The 22,721-nt window shown below is 39.2% G+C and overlaps 3 protein-coding genes across 3 annotated transcripts; 1 reads left to right on the top strand and 2 right to left on the bottom strand.

Annotated features, from left to right (window-relative positions):
* Positions 1-204: 204 nt before the first annotated feature.
* Positions 205-3,812, bottom strand: LOC101310850 (protein LONGIFOLIA 1-like). The gene is made up of 4 exons (XM_004290594.1): positions 3,523-3,812; positions 1,968-3,419; positions 1,687-1,858; positions 205-992 (listed from the first exon to the last, which is right to left on the bottom strand). Exons 1-4 carry the CDS (start codon positions 3,661-3,663, stop codon positions 445-447), a joined length of 2,313 nt encoding a protein of 770 aa, XP_004290642.1. The 5' UTR covers positions 3,664-3,812; the 3' UTR covers positions 205-444.
* A 10,910-nt stretch (positions 3,813-14,722) lies between these two features.
* Positions 14,723-15,993, top strand: LOC101309999. The gene is made up of 2 exons (XM_004292538.1): positions 14,723-15,124; positions 15,343-15,993. Exons 1-2 carry the CDS (start codon positions 14,723-14,725, stop codon positions 15,991-15,993), a joined length of 1,053 nt encoding a protein of 350 aa, XP_004292586.1.
* A 2,331-nt stretch (positions 15,994-18,324) lies between these two features.
* LOC101310566 (guanine nucleotide-binding protein subunit gamma 1-like) lies at positions 18,325-20,754 on the bottom strand. The gene is made up of 4 exons (XM_004290593.1): positions 20,359-20,754; positions 19,074-19,126; positions 18,906-18,950; positions 18,325-18,819 (listed from the first exon to the last, which is right to left on the bottom strand). Exons 1-4 carry the CDS (start codon positions 20,491-20,493, stop codon positions 18,735-18,737), a joined length of 318 nt encoding a protein of 105 aa, XP_004290641.1. The 5' UTR covers positions 20,494-20,754; the 3' UTR covers positions 18,325-18,734.
* Positions 20,755-22,721: the final 1,967 nt, after the last annotated feature.

Genomic DNA, 22,721 nt, shown 5'->3' with positions numbered 1-22,721 from the left:
TTGAGGGCGATGGCCCAGAATTGGGGTGCTATGATCATCATGAGCAGCCATGGAATGTTTAACTCATCAATTGGAGACATCACACATGAATCGATCCCTCACTTTATCGCTGAAAACATAGTTCCTTTTTCAGGCTTTTACCACTTTTTACCCCTCTCTTTTCTGCACATGCTTTGCTTCGAGCAGACCACACCTCATTCACTTTTTCAAAAACAGAGAAATTTTAATCATGATAATAATAATCAGAGAAGAAAAAAAACAATTTCTTTTTTACAGATTGTGACCGTTAGATTTGCCTGGTTTTTTTTTAAAAGAGCGTAGACAAACATTTCCCCAAATATTCTAATCTAAAAATAAAAAAGCTAAACAAACATCATATTTTTAATTTCAAAGAAAAAAAAAGGCGCGAAAATTGGAACTTCCTTCCCTTTCTCCCCTCCGTTTTCAGAAGACCAACTTCCTACAAAGCGCCGCAACTCTACCGGAATTCGGGGAAATAGAAGCGAGATCTCGGATCGTTTCGCCGATCAAGTCCTTGAAGATGAGGCGTTCAATGTCCAAAACGGCGTCGGACATTTCGACGGAACAGTCTCCCCACCCGTTTATTGCGTCCTCTGCAAGGTCCTTCTTCAATACTCCGCATATGACTTCAAACAAATCCTCCGATTCATCCCTCACCCGGATTCTCCGAAACTCCGACCAGATTTCCGGCACCGAAGTCTGCCGTGACACTGCCTTCCACGGCGGCAATTGCCGGTTGCGGTCGATAATTTTTGTGATAATGTCGAAGATGAGCCTCCTCTCGAGTGTCGAAACTCGAGAAGTGTCTTTCCCCTTGAGCTCTTGCTGCTTCTCCAGCAATGAGAAAATGTCGGAGTCTTCCGGTAAGTAATTCAAAGCTCGGAGAATCTCGGAAACGTAGACAAAATCAGAGTCGTCGGATTCCGACTCGTTTCCGCAGATTGGCTGCCCCCAAATATCTACCATCTCACCTGTTTCATCAAACCGAAAATTAAAATCAAATAATTAAACCCACCGGTCGAAATTGTAGACACGTAGATAATGGACAATCAAATTTAGCAGCTGTAGTTGCAAGTGGGTCATTGTCATGGATTACAGTTAGGGTTCATCAATTCGATCTTGACCGGAAAACGGTGTCGTTTTCCAGCTCCCTACCCCGAGCATCGCCATCAGAAAGTGTATCCTACTCCGTGACTACTGTACCACGGACCTATTTCCCTGTTTATGTCACAGCTAATCAATGGAAACCAACCACGTGTGAAATGTAACATTTTTTAAAGCATTAAATCTGTGCGCTGGGAGGGTCCAAATTTGGGAGTGAATGACGTGGACAGGATTAATTGGCGTTAAAGACATTACTAGATATATTCACTGTGGCAGAAAGTGCAGAGGATACCTATCTATCCCCACAAGTTCCACAACCCCAGGCAGTGGTGCAGTACCAGTAAACCTATGAAGGGTAGAAGGGCTGGGAACAGGGGGGGGGCCTAAGACTGTAAGACGTCACCGATTAGGTTAAAAATCGCAAACTGTAAGCAATCAAAATCTCTCTGAAACTGGAAGGAAGACCAGACCACAGAGCTGCTGCTTAAACAAACAAAAATGGCAGTCTGTCTTTTGTGTGGCAGTGTGTTAATGTTGGGGAAGAAGAAGTGGCCCAATTACCTTTGAAATCAATGCTGCGCTTCATCACTGGCGAGGGTGAAGATTCCTCTTTGTAAAACGACGAGTCGAGAACGGAGACCGGACTCGGTTGCAACTCGGCTATGCTGTGTAGTAGCTTGTCACACCTCTCCAATAGACTCCTCCCTTCTTTGTACTCCTCCACCTTCCATCTCTACAATAAAATTCATCTCATTCCGTTAATAAAATCCCGAACAACTAATATCGCCTAACTGATTACACTTAAAAATTATCAAAAGAAAATGAATGACTAATTAAGTTACCTCAGTGTCGGTTTGTGAAGAAGTACTATTACTAATGCTACTCTCGGACATGGTGGAGGAATCATCCTCTGCTCTGTGGATGGTTATTTTTTCCTCCTTGGGTGTGATCTCCGCCGTTGGTTTCTTGACCCTGGGTGAACGATTGGTCATTGGTTGATCTGAGACCGACCGTCTTGAACTAACCTTGGGAGAGTGAACCGGAGAGACTCTCCTGTGCTCCACTGGATCGCTGTTTCCTTTTCTATGCGTCTCGATCACTAATGGGCCTCTCCGACTCGGACTCCTCACGCCATTCTCGCTCCTGGTCAGCGGGTTCGGACTTCTACCTCTGCTCTGGCTCCGCACATTCTCCGGCCGCTCACGCCTTGGGCTCGCCGTCTGATACGTCTCGCCGCCGGGATTCGAATTCCGGTGAGCTGCAGCTCTTGACCGGAAACTCGAAGGCGGCGATTCGTTGCCGAATCTGGCGGCTCGGTTAGTGGAACTCGGCGATCTGGACGGCCTCATCACCACAATTGGCGACTCCGCGAACCGGTCGTAGACGAAGTTTCGGGAGTTGATTTGGGGAGACGACGATGATTTCCGGGAGTGAAGAAGACCTTTGAGCTGTAACGCTTCCAGGATTTGCTTCAATGTCTCCAAATCTTTAGACGGTTCATCAATGCCTCTCATCCTCAGCCGCTTCTCAATCTCGCCGTAAACCGAAATGGACTGTTTCGGCTCCGGGAAAAAATCCGCCGAGTCAAAGAAGCTCTTCCTCTGCACCATTCCCCTGTTTTGAGCTTTCACATTGTAAGCCTTCGGATCTACCTGTCTACCATTGGAGCTCCGGTGCTCTTTATTGCCTACATTGCCGGAAACATTGCTCTTCGAATTCTCTTGCTGCGGTTGCCTTGCCTGGAAATTATTGTTATCGTTAGACCGTGGCTGGTACAGATCTCTGTTCACTCTCGACTCGGAAGCCGATCTCCGGAGCTTGATCGGTTCAGGATCCGATTGCGGTAACGGTTCCAGTCCCATTAGCCTCGCAATGACGCTAGGCGAGCGGTGATTCTTGTCTCCATCCTCGCCGGAGTTCACGCTTCGGTTGGCGGACAATATCGCGGCGTTGGTTCGGATCTCCTTCGGGTAAAGGCTTCCTTTGGCGTCCACTGTGGCCCTGCTATCGAGCGAGAGCCGCGGCATGTCTCTCGAAAACTTCCACGACGACCTCGTGCCTTCTTTGAATTCGAAAACCGGAAGAGGAAGCGGAGATTTCGGATAAGGCGATTCGGCCGTCGGCGTCCTCGGCTCCGGTAAAGGAGATCGGAGCTCCGACGCCGATGGAGACTGCTTCAAGTTCAACCTGTCGGGTGAAGGCAGGGATTTGTTTTGCGGTGGTTGCTTTTCCAACTCCTTTGATGTCTCCGGCGATACGTTGGACGACGGCTCCGGTGACGACGCCACCATAGCCTGAGAAACAAAACAAATCAAACAGATATCAATACACAACACATTGAAATTTGTTGGTACATTGAGCCGAATAATAATATGAGTATTTCGTTTTCAAACTCACCGCCGAGGAAGGAAGGCGTTTAGTGGAGTAGAGGCGTTTGCCGGAGAGAATCTGGTGGCGATCGAAGATCTGAAGCAAGCCGGCCATGCACCCCATCTGTTTCTCAAGGTTCTGCTGATCTTGAACCATCCCAGTCGTCATTTTCGCAGCCAAATAAATATCACTCACTGATCTCTAGCTAGCTCCTCCTCTCTTCTTCAACGTCTCTCTTTGATCTTAATCTTTCACTCAAATCACTCACTTACCTCCATAAAAACTTACATTTCTCCATAACTCCCTCTCTCTTTCTGACTGAGCCACGCCTTTATCTGTGTGTCTCCCGCTTTTCTGGTTCTTTTTAAAGGGGTTGGCGGAGTTAATGGAACGCCAGGAGGATTCATATAATAAAGGGACGCAACACTCTAACATAACCAAATCCCACCATTTGCCCCTTCCTTTTTACGAAATGCCTAATGTGTCCGGATTGAAGGTGTCAAATGACGGTTGTGCCCTTCCAGTCAAGGGCGGGTGTCCGAAAGAAAATGGTTTTTCGACTTGTCTGCAGGAAGAGTGCACGGACCTGAAGCTGGACCCGCACCTGGGTCTCTCCGTGGGCAATGCATGCACCCACTTCCCACTTCCCTCGATCCGGGTGATCTTTGACCGGGTTTGACCCATCTCCGACGGGAGATCGCAGCCGTCCATTGCGTTCCACTACCGTGGGTGGGACATAAAAAGAATATCGACGCGAGCCACGAGATTAGAATCTCAGGCCACGCGGGCACTGTAGCACTCCCACAGCGGCGAAACCCTAGAACGGGGAGTGTAGAGCCAAAACGGTTGGGACTTTGGGGTAGGGGGTCCCCCTGGAGGGGAGACCACGTGGAGGGGGACGGGTGACAGGTGGAGGAGAGTCCACGTAAGGACACAGGGATTCCGGAGGAGTGTTACGACTTCGATTTTTGGAGGGAATCAAGGGGCAGAGGCCAGCTGCTTGGAGGAAGACGACGACGTTTCGACACTGTTCGCCACGTTTAGGAGAGGAGGTAGAAACGGACATGGTGCACCGCTGACCGCTTGAGATGTTGTATCAGGGTATCGAAAGGGATGAACATTCTTCTGCTTTGTTCCTGCTAGCTCATGGTGGACGAGGACGATGATGATGGGTGGGTTTCGTAGTGCTTTCAAATCAAATCATGATGCATGGGAGGATCTTTGACACATATAGAGAACTAGGTTTCGTTTTCATGTGAAAAGTGACTTGAAAAACCCAGAACGATAACCACGTTGGTGTTCTATTTGGTATAAGCTGTCATGCGAGAGATCATGCTGTATGGAATTGAAATCATTTCGTTCCCCGAGTTCCTACGTTCATGACAGCAATAAGAAGCTTTTACAAAGGTTTGTTTGATGCAAATTGTACAAAGATTTGTAGCAGATGTAGGGTAGTCACAAATGGAAGCTTTTACTTAATCATCTTTGGGTTTTCTTAAATTCCTAATTCCCCGTAAGAAAATACTAATTTGCACGTAAGTATTTTCTTTTTCCATATATTCAAATATTTGTAGCAGATGTAAGCTAGCTTTAAATAAAACAACTAGCAAGCAGCCTAGCATGATCCCTTTACAAATGAAAAATGTAAGACACACATTCCTAAAGCACTTTCGAAACCCCGTTTAATTCCTTAGTGTCACACTATCACGTTCATTTGTCTATTTGACATATACTAGATGTATCGTGAAGTTGTTTTCAACTCTTTTTCCTAGAGAACCAGCCGGAAGTGTTGCTTTCTCATTTTTTGTATATAGCTAAGTACGTATTCAGTCTATACTAAATAAAAGGGGTAGTGGAAACTACAAAAAAAAAAAAAAAAGTTTAACTATAGAGGTTTATCTCTCCCTAATCGTGGATATTTAAATTTGAGTATACGGTATATATAGAAAATTCTTCTACGTACCAAGATGTAAGTGAACCAAACAAACAATATGAAGTATATATATGATTCATTCATATGTGCGACCGTAACAAAATTGAAAGCGAAAAAAATGGTACAAGTGTTTTCGAACAATGAGATGAGGACCCTGGATCTAAAAAGTAATTCTCTTATCATGAGCGTTTAATTTGATATGATCAAATTGAAAAGCATAGAAGGAATTGAGTGTCTCTAGTCGTCATTCTATCTTCACAGCTCGAATCAACGTGACTTGCATATCGATGATGCAAGTGTACCTTAATGCGTAAAATCCGATCTTCATATATGTACCCTTATGTAAGTACCGTAATTAATAAAACGCCGTGAATGTAAATTCATACTCGTCTCATCACGTTTTTTATGTTTCCAATTCATGGTTGCACAAGTAGAAGTGACCACAATCATTTGGTGATGTGCAAATGAATATGCCACTCTATGATCAACACCTTGCATTTTACGCAATACAACATATATGTTAACAATTGTAATAATGTCACGGTATGAGCGCCCAATCCCAACTTAAAAAAGAACATCATTTTGGGGTCTCTGCTTTCCCTTAACAACTCTTGTGAATTTCCTAAATTCTCTCCCATTTTAAATTATACTTGTTTTCGGTAAACTTACTTATCTCCGCAAAGAGGCTCAGAATCCGATTGTTAAATATTTCTCTAGGAGGGTATTCGCTTCTGTTTAGGGTACATGTGTTCCTATATACGTGCACACATATATTAACACATTATACATATCAATATATATACACACACATATTGTTTCCTGAGCTATATTAGTATATATCTTGGTATTTGATAAAATGCATATTATCCGTCAAGTCCGAAGAGATTTCTTAAACTACAAGGAAAATGCGAGTATTACCGTTATCTTTTTCAGAGATGGATCTGTTTGATTATTCTGTAAACTATAATATCCTGATAAATTACGTCTTGGTTAGTAAAAATCAAGTTGCTCTACTTGTTTTGAAATCTGCAACTTATATGAGAATATATAACCTTGACCATCTTATCGATCAACCTCCTTAGTAGTACGTATTAAAGCCAACTTGGGTTGCTTTGATTCAAGCGAGCAAGGGTAATTGCATCAATGGGGGATCCAAGGCAAAGATGAAGGAGATGATCAACCTCCTCAAATATATTTTTGTTGAACGTAAAGCCATCAGAGATACCAAAATACAAAAAGAACAAGAACAGAGAGAGAGAGGGTAAAGCTACCAAGGTGTTCGGCGTAATATTGTCTCCCTGAGGCAAGAGGCATTAGCAACTCTGCAAGAAAAACAGGCTAAAGGGTGAACCTCTGGTCCTCTCTATTATATATTGTTGGAGAGGAAAGATCCCACATTAGAAAAAGGATAAATAAAATACAACTTATAAGTGGATGGATCACACTTAATTGTACCGAGACATTTTGTGATTAAAACCCAACACCTTAAAGGTGGTTAAGTTTGGACAGTATCAGTACAATATGATCCACGGGCCACGCTTATCCTTGTTCTAGTTATATCATATATTCCTATGTGACAATAGATTGTGTTTGATCGACAGAATGTATGGCTTACCAAGGCCAAGCAATAGCAACTTTGTAAGCGAGCGAGCAAACTTCTGCAACCATTTCACTCTCATGATGAAGAAATGAGTCTCAAATTCAGCAATATCTTGTGTTATGTATGAAATACTTCTCTTATGTTTCTCAATAACAAGATTATCCTACTTGTTAAATGAACTTGATGTTCCATATATATAAGGTCTAATAGGATCCCATGCATGTAGTCGATCAGTGATCCGATACATGAAGTTGATTTGCATTTTACGCAATACATGAGCTTATATATACGATCGAGATGCAATAAATCTGTTTGTGTTTGATGGATGTATGAGAGTCCTTCTCGACTGAAGAGCTTAAAGTCAGATAGTCAAGCAAGCTGTTACAGTTCACTCTTGGTAGCATGCAGCTGCCCCCTTTGATGCTGGTTTGACAAGGTTGTTGCTCAAACTTAAACAAAGCTCACTGGCTCTCTGCAACAGCCAGTTCAGCTGGTTTAAAGAAATCCTGACATCTTATAAATCAAAATTATAATACCCTGCATGCACACCCTAAATGCCATCTACTCTTCAACCATCGAGTTAATTTTTATGTACAAATGGCATTCAAACCGCAAATGTTGGTATATGAATACCTTCTTTGTTCTCTGGCAGCTGACTGATTGATATTAATGTTTGTAAATTTGTAATGACAGAAATCTAATAATAAGATTTTAGCTGTATCCGGAAGGCAGTCAATCCATTATATGTAGCAAGTTAGTAGGACATGAAGTTGTTTAGTATCATTTAAGGGATGCACATAAAATGTTGAATGACCGATTTACGGGGGACTGAAGCATACTTATAAGTTATAACATTACGTTCATATCGACATTCATGTAATCATTTATATTATGTGAGTTTTGTATTAATTAAATATTATAAATTATTCATGTTTGACATCTTAATTTATAGATATTAAAGATGAACGTAACGTTCGATCAATTACGTCAATTAGTCTTATGAAAGTTGTTCAGTACTAGATGATGGACATACTATTATATATATATATATATATATATATATATAAGAAATTGTTCACAAGATATTAATTGAATAATTTGAAAAATACTAAAAGCATAAATCACTATAGCAAAAAAGAAATTAGGAAAAGAAAACTAGTGGAATGGTTTTGAAGGGATCTGCAGGCATAATATTCCTTCCCTCTATGATTGGAACTGCTAGAATCCTTGACTGGAAACTAACTTCCCTGCTGGAATACCAAGCACAGGGGCTAAGCTTTTGGAGTTACGCTAGGCCTCAATGATGATGAAGATAAGTAAATTAAAGGTAAGGTGGTGGTTCCATTGCACTTGTTGCAATGATCAAAACAAATGGGGGTCAGGTTTTGCTGATTGAGGTTTGCTGCCACCCCCATGTGTATTGTCTTAAGGCTGAAGCGTAAAGACTACCCCATGCATATGGCATAGCTTTCTGGTTGCTATCCATGTGACCCCCTTAGCTCTGTTACTATTGATCCTTGTACTCTATCTCATTCTCATATGGTATTTGCCTAACTAACTAATACCTCCTTCCCTAGCTCATGGATTGAGTCACTTGTGTTGTCTTCACTCTTACAATTATCGTTTTGAAGAAATTTAAAATACAGTCTATACAGATCAAAGATAAATTGCAGGTAGTCTGTTTTCAGTGATATATATGTTTACCTTTATCTTTCTTCTTCGATCTTATTCTATATATCTTCTCTCTTTTCTTATAATCCACATGCATCCAGATCTGCACAACCCCTCCAAACCCCTAGCCTAGCCTCTCTTCCACAGTTCCATTTGTTGTTCCTTCTCTTTTCTTTGAGTATATATAGTTGGATATCAGTGATGACTAATCAAGAGAGCTCTTCTAACTGTCATTATAGGCCATAATTGGTAGGTGATCATCGGATTGTTTCCCCCTCGAACTGGTTAATCTCGATCAATTTATACAAAGACAAAGATTAAGTGGCTAAGCTTAACTAATGTTTCTTCGTTTCCCATGCCCTAGTTATAGTTACATGAATGTGGTAAGAATAAGATAGCACAGTTCCCAGCTCAAGTTCTCTATATACTGTATCAGTGTATCTATTACATCCACCTGATGTGACAATATATAGTCTTACAAATTGAACCCAACTGGGTATGGCTAGCCTTAGCTGATTTCAATTTCCCATGCCCCAGCTAGTTACATGAATGTGGTAAGATATACAGCGCAGTTCCCAAACCTGAGTCTGAGAGCTCCCATGTTCTCTCACCGACCCCTCTCTTCTGCACACATTCCTTAAAACCAAAGCCCTATCTATATATATCTTAATGATCTCAAACTGCGTCAGAAATATTCATAATTTTCCACATTTCTATGAAAAATACGATCAAACCCTAAGATAAGCTTGTGGCCTCTCTGCCATGTTTAATATCTAATTGTAATCGATGAGCTGGGGGGTCTCTTCTAATACGTCTATTCCTTATTCATATTATAATGTCAGTCTACTGATCAGTTCATCAGTCTTCACCCCCATATGGTTTGGCAGAGGAAATATACAAATGTTAAGGGTACGTTCTGCAGAAGTGTCTGATTGGGGAAATGGATTCATGGAAATGCTGAATCAATCATGAAAACTGATGATGGAATCCTGACGCATGATGGACTTGACTGGTGTGACTACTGTTCAAGACTTGAAGCTCTGTATGTATATATGCGTCATGCATTTTAACCATGGAGGCCTGTCACATAGTATGGTACATTTCTGCTCCAAGATCATCAACTGCATTATATCTATGAATCTATCTTTCTTTCTTATATATATCAGGTTTCTTGTATTTTTGCACCCGCAATCGAAGGAGGTGAAAGTACGACATTTGTTCTATACCTTCGAAGTTTAGGCCGGCCTGATTTTCGTATAGCTCCGTCAGTTATTCTACCTAGTAATTAGACCTTACTCTATGAAATGCATGCCTATGGCAAATTACATCAAACTAATGAAGATTATTAACTTGCAATTATTTACTAATTAATCCTCCTGAAAATGCCAAAATGTCCGCATATGACGAAACCCTAGCTTCAATCGAATGATTTAGGTAACGTATCCACGTATCCTCGATCACTCAATGATAGTACCCTGAAGTTTGATAAATGTGCTAAGCACAGGGATGTGGTAAGCACGCATAGAAATAAAAAGACTAAAATGAAATATATCTAGCACATGTCTTGCTCTATAAGAAATTCCACGAGCTCCTATCAAACTTGTGAAACTGATCTATTTTCTACGTTTATTGTGATTTTTTTTTAAAAATTTCTTACGTTAATTGAAAAATCAATACACCGATCATTGAACTTTAATTGGAATACTCCAGAAGATTTAAAGCTTAAGTAGTAGACGAAGAAGCTAATGGAAATAATCTCACGAATCAATTGTTTTTGTTACACAAACAAGTAAGTCCCTTACCGACCTGCAAATAAAGATGGAATCGAAAAATAACATGCAAAATTGCAAATAAATAGCAGTACTGCCATGCAAGATGATTGCAATATAACTAACTATAATTACTAACTAACATATCAGATCACGAATATTATAAGCTAAGCATTCAATAGTTAATTTTGAATTTTACACATTATCGATCATGCATCCAGATTATAATCTAACCGGCATGCAATACAAATTTTAAATTTTATAGATACGATCGCGATTTATCTAACCGGCCGGGATGTAAGTGAGAATGCATTTAGCTAGGATGATGGTGAGAATGCATTATGTTTCGCTTCTCTCTTAGATGAACACTGTTTTTATACTTTTGTGACTGATTAATCTGACTTCTAAAGTTCGGTACTATGGATTCTCATGGTTGTCACATTCTAACATATATCAGATTCATTTTCAAAGTAAGTTTTGAAAAAGGTCGCGCTAGGAACATGTTAAGACATGTGAAAAGACCAAGCATGGTTGGCATATTTGTCAGATATATAGCAGTAGGAAGGCTTGTTGGTATTATAGTTCAGTCCTTTATTCTCCTTCGTATTATAGTCTCATATATATATATATATATGCAGATTAAGAAACCTAGCTAGCTAGATTAACTGCGAAGCATAATGTTCAATATAATCCAAAAGTAATAACAGCATAAATTAAATTTTCCCCAACATGCATGCAGTGTCCACATAATAATATTCTTTCAATTTTCACGTTTTAGATCTCTGAGCAATTATACAAGAAGAATAATTATGAGGATAAAGCAATGCATGCATATTCGGATGACCCAATTGTCATGTTTTTCTGATAGATCTTGCCTCTCTTATCTCTCTGTTAAATCATTCATATACCTTCCAATTAAACGTCAAGATCGATCCGGCAATTCTGAAACACCCATATGCAGATGATTCAACCCTATCAATCCATATTGGACACTTACTGAATATTAATTTGGATAACATTCAAATTAATGAAAGTATCACATCCGATCACAACTCACAAGTGCCATGTTTGTATGTATATGGTAAGATAGTTCATTAATCGTTATCGATCAGAATGTCATCTATGTCCTCTTCCTTGTTGCCGAATGTACATAACTACATATTCATATCACAACGTTCAATACATGTGTTTCTTGTCTGCTTGAACGATTTAGTAAATAATGTTAAACATCTGTATCGTCGAGTACACATAAAACAGGAAAATTAATTGACAATTCATCAACTTATTATATGAAAAGAGCAAAAGATAAATTCAGTTTTCTCGTATATTATACGTTTCATTTTATTTCTTATTTACATATTTCTATCGTCTTGAAATATATTTTCAATATGCGAACTGTTTATATGATGAGTTATCAGATGCTTTATTAATATGTATGTATAACACTATAACTAGAGGGAGTTTAAGTAGTGAATCCTATGTACGTAGCTTAATTAATTTATATGTTATCATCTTCTGTCAATGTCGATCAGGTTCTACTATATATAGAGGATAGTTTAGCTTCAGAATTAATCTGAATCAAATGAAAATAATAGGTTGTCATAGGAGGTAGTTAGCCGGAGGATTTGGTACGATATACGCTCAAATTAAGATGCTAGCTAGCTAGGGTCTAATGACATAGGCCAAGCATTGAAGCATATATATATTAGCACTAATCTCCATCATCATCTTCCCGAGACAATGATTAATTAGGAGGCTATTAACTATTACTGATTCACCAATGGATCCAAAGTGAAAGTACGTGACGGTAAAAGATATAGGTCTCCAAACAGTCCAGCACCGTGCATGCTTTTCCAGATTTCACAAAATGTAATGAAGGTTCGGTCGGGTCGGGTCACGCAGTTGCAGAAAGAAGCCACCGGTTCATTTGCTTGGGAATCGTACGACGTAGCCAATATCTGTCTAAAGTGTCGAGCTTTTCTCAGAGCTCACATCGATGGATACCTACCCTGCCCTCCTTCTCCTCCATCCAGTCCATCGACCTCACATGCATGCCCTAGCTCTCTCTCTCTCTCTCTCTCTCTCTCTCTCTCTCTCTCTCTCTCTCTCTCTCTCTCTCTCTGTGATAAAAAGTAAAGGGGTTTGGTTTCATTGAAGGAAGCAAAGAACATGGTGGCATAGTGAGAATCATCATTAAGATAATCAAGTGTTAAGAGTTTATTAATGAGGTTTAGCTCTTCTAGGATGATTAGTTTTTGTTAGCTCAAACATCTATGCATTTTCCTATATGTAATGATGATGCAATGTATAGGAATGGGAATTTGGACTGGATAATCAAGTGGGTCTAATCACGTTTAAGCAAATCAGATTTCTTATCTCCTGTAGGTTAAGTAGCATACTCTCTACATTCTAGACTTGTGTGACACCATCCATATTTGTTTTCATGACCAACTATTCTATTTTCTTTTCTTGCTTATTCAATATGCTAGTTGCTAAACATCCAGTGTTTAGCAAAAAACAAAGACTATATAATATCTAGATCAACTATTAACCAAAGACCAAAAAATGCCACCCATGAGGCCATGACCATCGACAATCAAATATTGAAGGCTGGTAGAGGCTATGAGTGAGAAATGGCTGGCAATCCATTTCAGTGTGCTGAAATTGTAGGATTTGTGAAATTGCAGACCACATGTGGACCGCATCTAATTTGTCAAAGATACAATGGATAAAACAAATTAATCTCTAAGTTTAAGCGACAAAAAATTAACTGAGTGTTTTGTCTAGAGTTCTGATAATGCTCTGATTGTTTGATCTGGCTGATTCAAAGACTAAAGGGTGGAGCCTGGAGGCCCAAAATTTTGGGTCGATATCTCAAATCAGTGGTTTTAAGTATCTGCAGAATTCAGCCCAGAAGCCCAAACCCAAACTACCGCCAAGGATGAGATTTCTCTCCTTCCTATCCCCTATTTCTCTCCACCAACTTTTCTGAGGAAACAAGTTTGTAGGGGAAATTGTCCCCTAGTTTTTCTCTGATATTTGAGAAGCTGTGTGCTTCGGCTCAAGAACATTCAACTTTCACTCATGTTTATCTTTTTTATAACTCATTTGAGTTCAATTCTTCGAGCTTAAACTTGAACAAATGAACTCGAAGGATCCGATTTATTACAGCTTATAGTAACACTTAAACTTGACCACCTTACCATTATGAAAATGGGACCTTGTATTTGGAGACAGAAGAGAAGAATACAAATATACACGTGTGCACTGTAGCAAAGCAGTAACTACCCTCTTCTCTATGTGGCTTCTATATTCAGTCTATCCTCATCAAAATTTGACGTTATCGTGTGACTTGTGTCACAGCAATAAGGATTTCAGGATCGAAAATGGTGAGAGATTATTAGGCAGAAAGTTTAGGCAAGGTAAAATAAAGAAGCACAAGATAATATGGCACCCTATTAATGGTCCAATTAAACCCCTCATGGAGTATACCTTAATGGCCATTACACCACCAAAACTTTAAACGGGTTTAAGTTGCTCTCAATTTCCCAGATTGTCAAAAACTTACCCCAAATCGCCTGTCAAATCCCATCCCAGAATTTGGATTTCAATGGAAGAAAGCACCATTCTGCACAATTAAACAAGTCCCAGGTCAGTTCTATTCAATCATTTCAAGAAAGTTTCATCCTTTATCTGCCTAATTGTACTATTACTATGGTTTGGCAATCACAGCTCATGTGGGGTAAAATTGATTTCAATAGGAATGTCATTTATCTCTACTTTCCTTTACTCTTTTCAGTTGCACATTGTAAAAACTTTGCTTATTGGAAAGATTATAAACTATTGAAGTATTGAGTACTATGACCAGTTATAATTTTGTAGAAAAGGGGTTTGGTGAGTGATCGGCTTCCTTTGTATATGTTTGGTAATAAATGTTCCTGAAAGTTACAATCTTGAATCCATAGATCTGCTTTTGTAGTTTAGACAATGACATAGATTGTTGAAGGCTATTGCTTTCTTCTTGTCAGTTTGTTTGATTTGATGAGTTACATGTTTCTGTTTGAAAGCGGTAATTTCCCTTATCTAATGGTGTTACTGAGTAGCAAATTAATGAATCTCTAATCTGCTGCCCAAAATCAAAACTTGGGTTCTCAAGTGGTGTAGATTTGGAGGAAACCCTTTCTTGTATCACAGAACCTTGATCATTTCCTCTGTTGATTTTCTTTAGGTGCAAGCTTGAAAGATTCCATGAACATGAAGCTGAAAGTAGGCAATTCAGTGGAAGTGTTGAGAAAAGAAAATAATCTGTGCATGTCCTGGTTTTCGGGTAAAGTAATCGCAGTTGATGGCGATGACTTCATTGTGAGGTACAAGTCACTTATGGACTGCAAAGGGGTGATGGCGGTGGAGAGGGTGTGCAGAAAGGACATTAGGCCTAAGCCTCTACATGCAAAGAAAAGAGTGGGGTGGATTGTTGGTGATATGGTTGAAGTGTTTGACACAAAGTGTTGGAAGGTTGGGAAGGTAACCAAGGTAGCAAAGAACAATCGAGTTGTCATTAGATTCCTCGAGTCCATTCAGCTTAAGGAATTTGATGAATGTAACCTGAGGATCAGGCAAGCTTGGGATCAGAACAAGTGGTCAGTGACTGAGAAGGTCAAACCCTAAACCTGAACCTAGTAATTGTTGCAAATTTACAAATCAATATGCATTTTGGATTGGTATGCTGTCAGGAATTTTTATATCTGTAAACTCTTACTTCTTGGATAGCAATTTAGTTTGTCGCTTGAAATTGCAATAACTAGTGGAGCTATGTTTGTGCTATTACACTAGGCTACCTGATTATAGGGCTTATCCATTTCTGATGCTTACAGGTTCACAAGAAAAACCAGATTAAGATTCGGAGCAGTAATAGATGGAATGACTTGAAGGTTCAACTAGAGGCAAGTTCTAAGGAGCGTTGCTCAAAAGAGAGGAAAATCAGCTGCAAGAGATCAAACATCTATGAGGGAGCATCTGACAGGCCATCAATGGCTAACCATATGTTGTACATGCAGGTAGATAAAACATCAACGAACAACTCTAGTACTGAGATGGATCCAAAAATGAGAAACATAACGAGCTCTGGCATGCATAGATCTTTCGAGTTGACTCAGTGCACTGAGGATAGTTACCAATGTTCAGTGGCTAGTTGTAGTTTGAACGAGCTTTCCGACTCTCAAAATGAGTGTTCTGCAGAACTTGGAGAAGATGTTGGTGATAGTTCTGACGCAGAGTCATCATTTCCAGCTTTGACTAGGAAAAAATTTTCAGCACCATTACCCGAGCCTGATCATATGCTTGATGTGGACATTCACAAGTTAGAGCTTCAAGCATACAAGTCGACTCTGCAGGTGCTCTATGCTTCAGGTCCCTTGAGTTGGGAGCAGGAATCCCTCCTAACGAATCTTCGGCTGTCCCTTCACATAACAAATGAGGAACATTTACTGCATTTGAGGCACCTCTTATCTTCTCAGGTTCTGTGATGATCACCACACCAGTCATCAATCCTTGAATTACTTGTAAATTTGGGTTACGTCTTTAATTGCTTAGCCATTTTACCTGATGATATGCTTTCGATCAGTACAATCCAACTTTGATTTCAGTTGCCTATCTTATCAGTTGATCAATGGATGATAAAGGGTCATTTACATCATGTGAAATACTCAAAGAACGTTTTTATTCTACTTCAGCCAAAAAAAAAAAAAATTACCTCCGGCCAAAGTTTTGAAACTTTGAACACAATTACCTAAACTTCAAGGTTCATAAAATGTCTTTAATTTTTCATGATCGAGTACACATAAAAATACATGCATGATTTCTTTGTGCACACATTTAACATGGGATGAGCCATCATGACTAAATTTGGTTTTCTACAATATTAAGAGATGGACCTTCTTTTGTATACTAAAATAACTGAATTATGGAATGTACGCTATATGTTTCTTAGTTTTACATTATTATCAACAATAAAATAGTTTAATATGAAATATTGGAAGAAATTAAGATGTGCTTGACAAGATATTTGACAAAATATTAGATCACTCGTTGCTGCATTAGGTGGTACTTTCAATCACCATCTAGTCCTATATCAATTCTTGTGGGCTAGTTGATTATCTTACACCATACATGGACCATATGCGGATTGTGTACTTCTATGACCCTAATCGGAAACACAATAGGGAGTTATGCTTCAACTACCTTGTTATAGACTAAACCGTATTACACCTTTGTGGCACTGCTGAGCGGCATCGTTGCATCCCAGACTGACTTGGCTCCCTATTTGTTAATGAGATATATAGCACTTGCTGTTGATTTAGGGTGTAATTGAGATAATCTCTGAGATAATAGAATCATTGTTTTCATGCACAATTTTGAATGAGAGAATGAAGTGAGGGATGTTTTTGCACTTTGATTTTTGACTATGTATAAATAGTAAGAATTTTTGTTGGTGTCTTTGCAGTTTTATATATACATCGTGTGTGTAAATTCTTGTACAAAACCATCAAGGTGCCCTCCGGAATATCACCATCTCAGCGCAATTTTACACTACCAATTGATATATTTATTCTGCTCCAGCAAATAGACTCTGCACAGACAGTATCTTAAGGTAGCGAATCATAGCAACATAGTAAGACAGTATCTCCTCCACTCTGATCCGGACTTTTGTTCTTGGTTGACGACCAAATTCAAGCGTGGTGTTTTCTTGTACCAATTTAGGTCTTCAAATTATGTTTTGGACGCAACAAACCCACAAAAGCTCTCTTTTCATAGGTTTCAACTCTTCGATCATGACTGCACTCAACAATTCCTGCCTAGTCCGCCCGATGACGATATTAAAAAGTGTTAAACCAAACTGGTTGGGGACACAAGTTTCATATTATTATTACTTATTGCTTCAATCCACGTTCGACCTCTTTACCATCATTAAGTTTTTCAAGTAGGATCACTCCAATAATGCCTACTGAAATCCTTAGTGAGTTGAGTCTCGTAGCATACACTTTTGACTTGTTTGAAGAGAGATGGTATACATGCCGTCATCAGTTCACAGCTGCTGTTGAATATCAAGGTTTTTTTATTAGGCTCACACCTTTTGGGAAACTTGTTTGTTGTCCCGTGGATTCCCATGGAGATCCTGATGAGCTCACACCTAGCAGGGTGCTACATGATATGTTTGATATCTACATGCTCAGGGGGTTTCATTCTTTTGATGCTGATCCCGTTTTTATGGGCTTGTATAAAGATGGTGAGGTCGACTACATTTGGTTAGTATACACGCTTTAAGGCCCGGATGCGGGTCTTCATTTTCATATGCCTTTTGTGCTGTTTCAAGTTTTCATTCAGAATGGTGTCCTCTGCACAATTGTTGAAGCTTCAGATCATTATAATTTGCCTGATGACACTTACTTCTCTAAGGCTTTTGTATGTGCTAGCTGACCCGTTGGATAGTGACTATGAGGTATGATTAAAGTCAATTGTCTTTGTAATGAGTTTAAGTCACTTTTCATTTGATGTTTTCCGTTTGTTCATTTTCTTTTCATTTGAATTGAGAGCAGATCGATGCATTCTAAGGACAACATGCAAAGCTGAGGTTGTTATGTCAGGAGTGGTTAGACCGACCACCATTCCTTTCCCTTTAAAGAAGAGCACCCTTCGCCCTCGTGAGTAGTGTGTTTGGGTTTTTTTAGTTAGTTTTTTTTTTTTTTCTACTGCAGTTTGTGATAGCAGCAATTAGCTTGATAGTTATTAGCCCGGTTTTTTGATTATGTGCAACACACCGGAAACACTTGTTAATCCAACAGCTTCCGACTTTGGAGTTTCAATACTTCATTGTATTATGGAATTTTCGCCAATTGGGTCAATAATGTCAAGAAAAACATTGAAAAACAGTAAAACACTGCCAGCCTCTGCTACAGATTCTATTTAATCCGTGACGGACTCGGTCAACAACACGCACTTATTGGGTTTGCTCATGTAGTCATGTAGTGTAAGCTTCTTGACATAAAATTTGTTCCCTTAATTGGAGAAGACTGAGAAGAGCAATAGGTGCATCTGATATACAAGCTCAAGAATTGTAAGTTCTACATTCAATAGGGTCAACCTAAAGGGTTAAGCAGCACACCTGGTAATACACTTTCAAAGAAGCAGGAGCAAAATTAACAGTAACTCTACAGCAGGTAGGACATGTTTGTTGGAGCCATGGCAAGAGGTGTTAAATTGCATCCAATCACAGTATCAAGCAACTGCAACTTTGTGAATTTTGAGGTCCTTCAAACCATTGATCCCATATTAGATTTATAGGTCCATTTGTTCTGCAATCAAAGACAGTGCATTAGACACTGAACCAACCCCTTTAATACAAAGTGACGAAACTCTGGTTATAGAACTTGGTACTTACACTGGGAGTAGAGGATCCGGCCTGCCTTCGATGTAGGGTAGCAATCTGAGGGACACCAAGAAAACAGACCATCAGTTATCATTGAGCTTCATAGTAGTCGTGTAACGACAGGACACTCTAACTAAGTAACAGAAGGTGCTAACAAGAATAATCATCACTGACACTTACTCCGAACATATGGTGGAAACGTTTTCAGTATTTTCAAGTTCTCCCACCTCTTCCTGGAAATCAAAGAAATAAAGTAACATAAAGATGCAATTTAGGCAGTGTGTAGGATCAGTGAAAGACTTTCTGAAGAATATCATACATACAGATAGTACTGTATATATAATTTGGCATAGATGTCAATGTGCAGGAGACGGCCTTTGTGCTGTGTATAAAGTTATAAACCTAATTGACCAAAATGTCAGTGTTCTAGCACAAGAACTATAATATCTGACATAGATGAGGTTTATAAAAGCTCCAAATGACATATACCAAGCATAGAATATCAACTATCAACTATCTAGAAAAAATTATACACATACGACCAAGAATCTGCTCGATAAATTTTAGCAAGACTAGAAAATCCCTCACAGCATCTATGTTGTGGGACAGTACTGGGAGCTCTGAAAGCTAAGCAAGAGTGATGTCAATAGCACATTGTAAGACCTGTGGGCAAAAGTATGGTACTATACCACAAAATCACTCAAAGGAATGTATATGTTATAAGTTAAAACACAGAACTAAATACTGCAATTGTTATCATCAACAATTGATATACTAGTCATCAATAAAGTGTGATTCTTCGCACAGTAAAAGGGAAGGGAGGGTGAACTTAAATGGATGATCCACAGAAGTTTCAACGAGTTAAATCTACTGGATTGAAGAAGTATGACTTTGCCTATGAATCATCTCTTAAAATACATCCAATGTGGAAGTGGTCAACTTTATTTTTGTCATGACTAGCACTAATCTGTTAGAGAATTGATCTACATTGTTTAGTTATCTACTCAAAATGCTTCTTCACCTCTTTATTCTCAAAAATCAAATAAATGATCACTCTTTCCTCATATCCTGAACCTAAAACAACCAACCATGCCAAACTAGTGGAAAATCCCAAGGTTAACACTCTACAGACCTGAATCTCAACATGCAGTCAAACCCATTTTCCCATTTATGAACAACTTTTACTTCTCCATCCAAACTCTACTAAACTAAAAAGAAGCATATGTCTTGGAAAGTATATACAACACCCCTTTCTTCTTCTTCGAAGAAAAAAAAAGTACCTTTCCCAGCTATTAGTACCCAAAATGAGAACTTTATTACTTGCAATTAGTGAAAGAAAACAGCTTTAACGCAATGTGCAAGGAACAAAAATGAGCTAAAGGGAATCGGAATCGGAACCTCAAAAAGACAAAACAATGAACAGGGAATTAACAGAAAACAAGAACAAAGTCCATTAAGAAAGAACCTGTAAGAATTTGAGTTCTTGTTCGAGTCGGTTGAGTTCAGCAAGAATCCGATGCCGTCCTCTGTTGTCAGTTGAAGTAGCAGTGACAAGCTGTGCCTGTTGTTCGTCCACAGACGACGCCGTATCGGACGCCATTTGTTCTCTGCTCAGCTCAGAAACTCAACTCATCACAACCCCATGTTTCATAGCAGCAAGCAACAGCATACAGATCTCGTGAGTTAGAGCAAGAGAGTTGATGAGAGCGAATTTTCGTATTGGGTGTTCGACTTTCTATGTTTCAACCATAAAGTTTCAAAATTTTTACCCAAAGGAAAAAAACCTAATATGCGGCTATGGTTGGCTTTAGGAAGGGGCTCCTCCGATCCTTGCAGCCATTGTGGGGCCCGTATTTCCTGCTGTCTGTCTCCGCCTATCTTACATCGACTCGATGACATCCTCAAGTCTTACTACTTTCATAATTCATATGTACCACGTTATTGACTAGTAAATTTTGAGAGAAAATGAACTACCAGACCTGTAGTTTCGACTTTTGGAGTCAATGGACTTGCCAAAACAAAGCACAAAAAAAAAATGAAACATATGTCCTGAAGTTCTTAACCATCATAGATGGTCGAGTTGGTAAGAGTTTTATACTCAGGTTTGAATCTCGCTTACGTTAATTGGAGTTAAATCTCAATTTATTTTTGGTGACCAGAGAGGAAGAAACATTTTGACATAACCCATGTCAAACATGAGTTTCAATGAGGTCATCTTAATATCGAAGGTTTCATTAACCATCATGTTATTAATGAAAATTTATCTTTGATATAAGACAAAACTAATTGAGAAATCTACACATAACTTGTATTTCACGAAACATTAGCATTATGGATCATATAGTGCCATGTGCAGGTAGTGTTGGGTTAAGTTGCAACATGAGGCTTTTAGGGATCCATGTCTTAAATAGAGCAAACAACATTATCAATGTTTTGCTACAAACAAGGCTGCTCCATTTCAGTCTCTTAGTAGAACATTTCCATCGGAGGCGCTTCACAATGCAAGGAGGAGATGCCAAGAGTTTATTTGTTGACTTCTTCAGTAATTTAAACGAGAAACTCACCAAACTATGTATCATTTTTTGTCTACTTTGTAATCTCATGAAAGCTTGATTAAGACTACAATAAGTGAGTTTATTTAACATATCTGCTGATAATTTCACAAGATAACATAGGTTATAGGTCTATGACGGGAGCTCCGATAGCGGAGGTGTGAATGACTTCTGGTTTGCCTTTGCTTGTTTTTTGGAGCAACGTGCAAAGGCCCCATTTTGTTTCCTACAAATAAAATGCATTGTTGCTGCATTAGGCCCGAAGGGGACGATGATCCTCAAACAGATGGAGGATAAGCCCTATGTGGCAACGACAATGTTGTGTATTACAGACATGCGGCAAGTATGGAGGAGGATATGGAAAGAGGCTCACGTCCAAATAAGAGTAAGTTCCGGGTGGAGTTTGTTTCCGCGACTCTGGAGGCAAAAAGTTCAAGCATGCTCTTGGAAGGAGTATAACTTGGTGGAGGTGAAAGCGATGTTGATTGTTGGTGAGAAAAAATGTCACGATAAGTCACAAGGGCAGCACAACAAATCGAAGACGAATTAGCTGGAGACTGAGCCATCAACTCCTTATGATGTCTTTGCTGACATCTCATAGTTCTCATTATAGAAGAAGAAATCAAACATTTAGGAGGCTTTGTCCCTGTTTTAGTTACTATGAAATGCGTGGTACACTCCGAGAGGGAGAAATGTTGCTGAGTATCACTTGTGTGCATTCACGAGTCGTGGAATTAGTTGAAATAAGAATTTTAAGTTTTTGTTTAGTTCTTGTTCAATTTTTAAATAAGTGTGCAGTGAGTTCTAAAATGGTGTTGAAGATTCAATACTCAGTTTAGGCTGAGCAGACATTACAATTTTTAGTTGTGGACTTACAGGGACGTAACGGTTGATGTATTATTTTTTCGCTAGTTACCTAGTAAAGTCGTGCACTTGGCTTTCTTGGCCTAAAGACTAATCTGTTGGTGCCTGTATTGCAACCAATCCTCTAGTCACTATTAACAATGTCAAGATTTTAATATAGGTTGAGAAGCACATTTAACCAAGCAAGAACCACTAGACTAACTTAATATTTAGAAAAAATTTCAGTTTACCCCCCAAATCTTTGGTGGCAAAATCAGTTCAGTCCTGCAACTTTTTTTAAATTCAGTTTGCCCCTTCAATTTCGTAAACACATCAGTTAGGTCCAATTTTTTGAATTCCCCTCAAAATATGACGTCACCAAACTGTTGGAACTAACAACGGGATGGATACAAATTTGCTCCCCACCTTATTT

The sequence above is a fragment of the Fragaria vesca genome, linkage group LG2 (genome assembly GCF_000184155.1).
Source record: "Fragaria vesca subsp. vesca linkage group LG2, FraVesHawaii_1.0, whole genome shotgun sequence".
Taxonomy (NCBI): Eukaryota; Viridiplantae; Streptophyta; class Magnoliopsida; order Rosales; family Rosaceae; genus Fragaria; species Fragaria vesca.
Note: the sequence above shows the minus strand (reverse complement) of the source record. Positions and strands in the feature narration are given on the sequence as shown.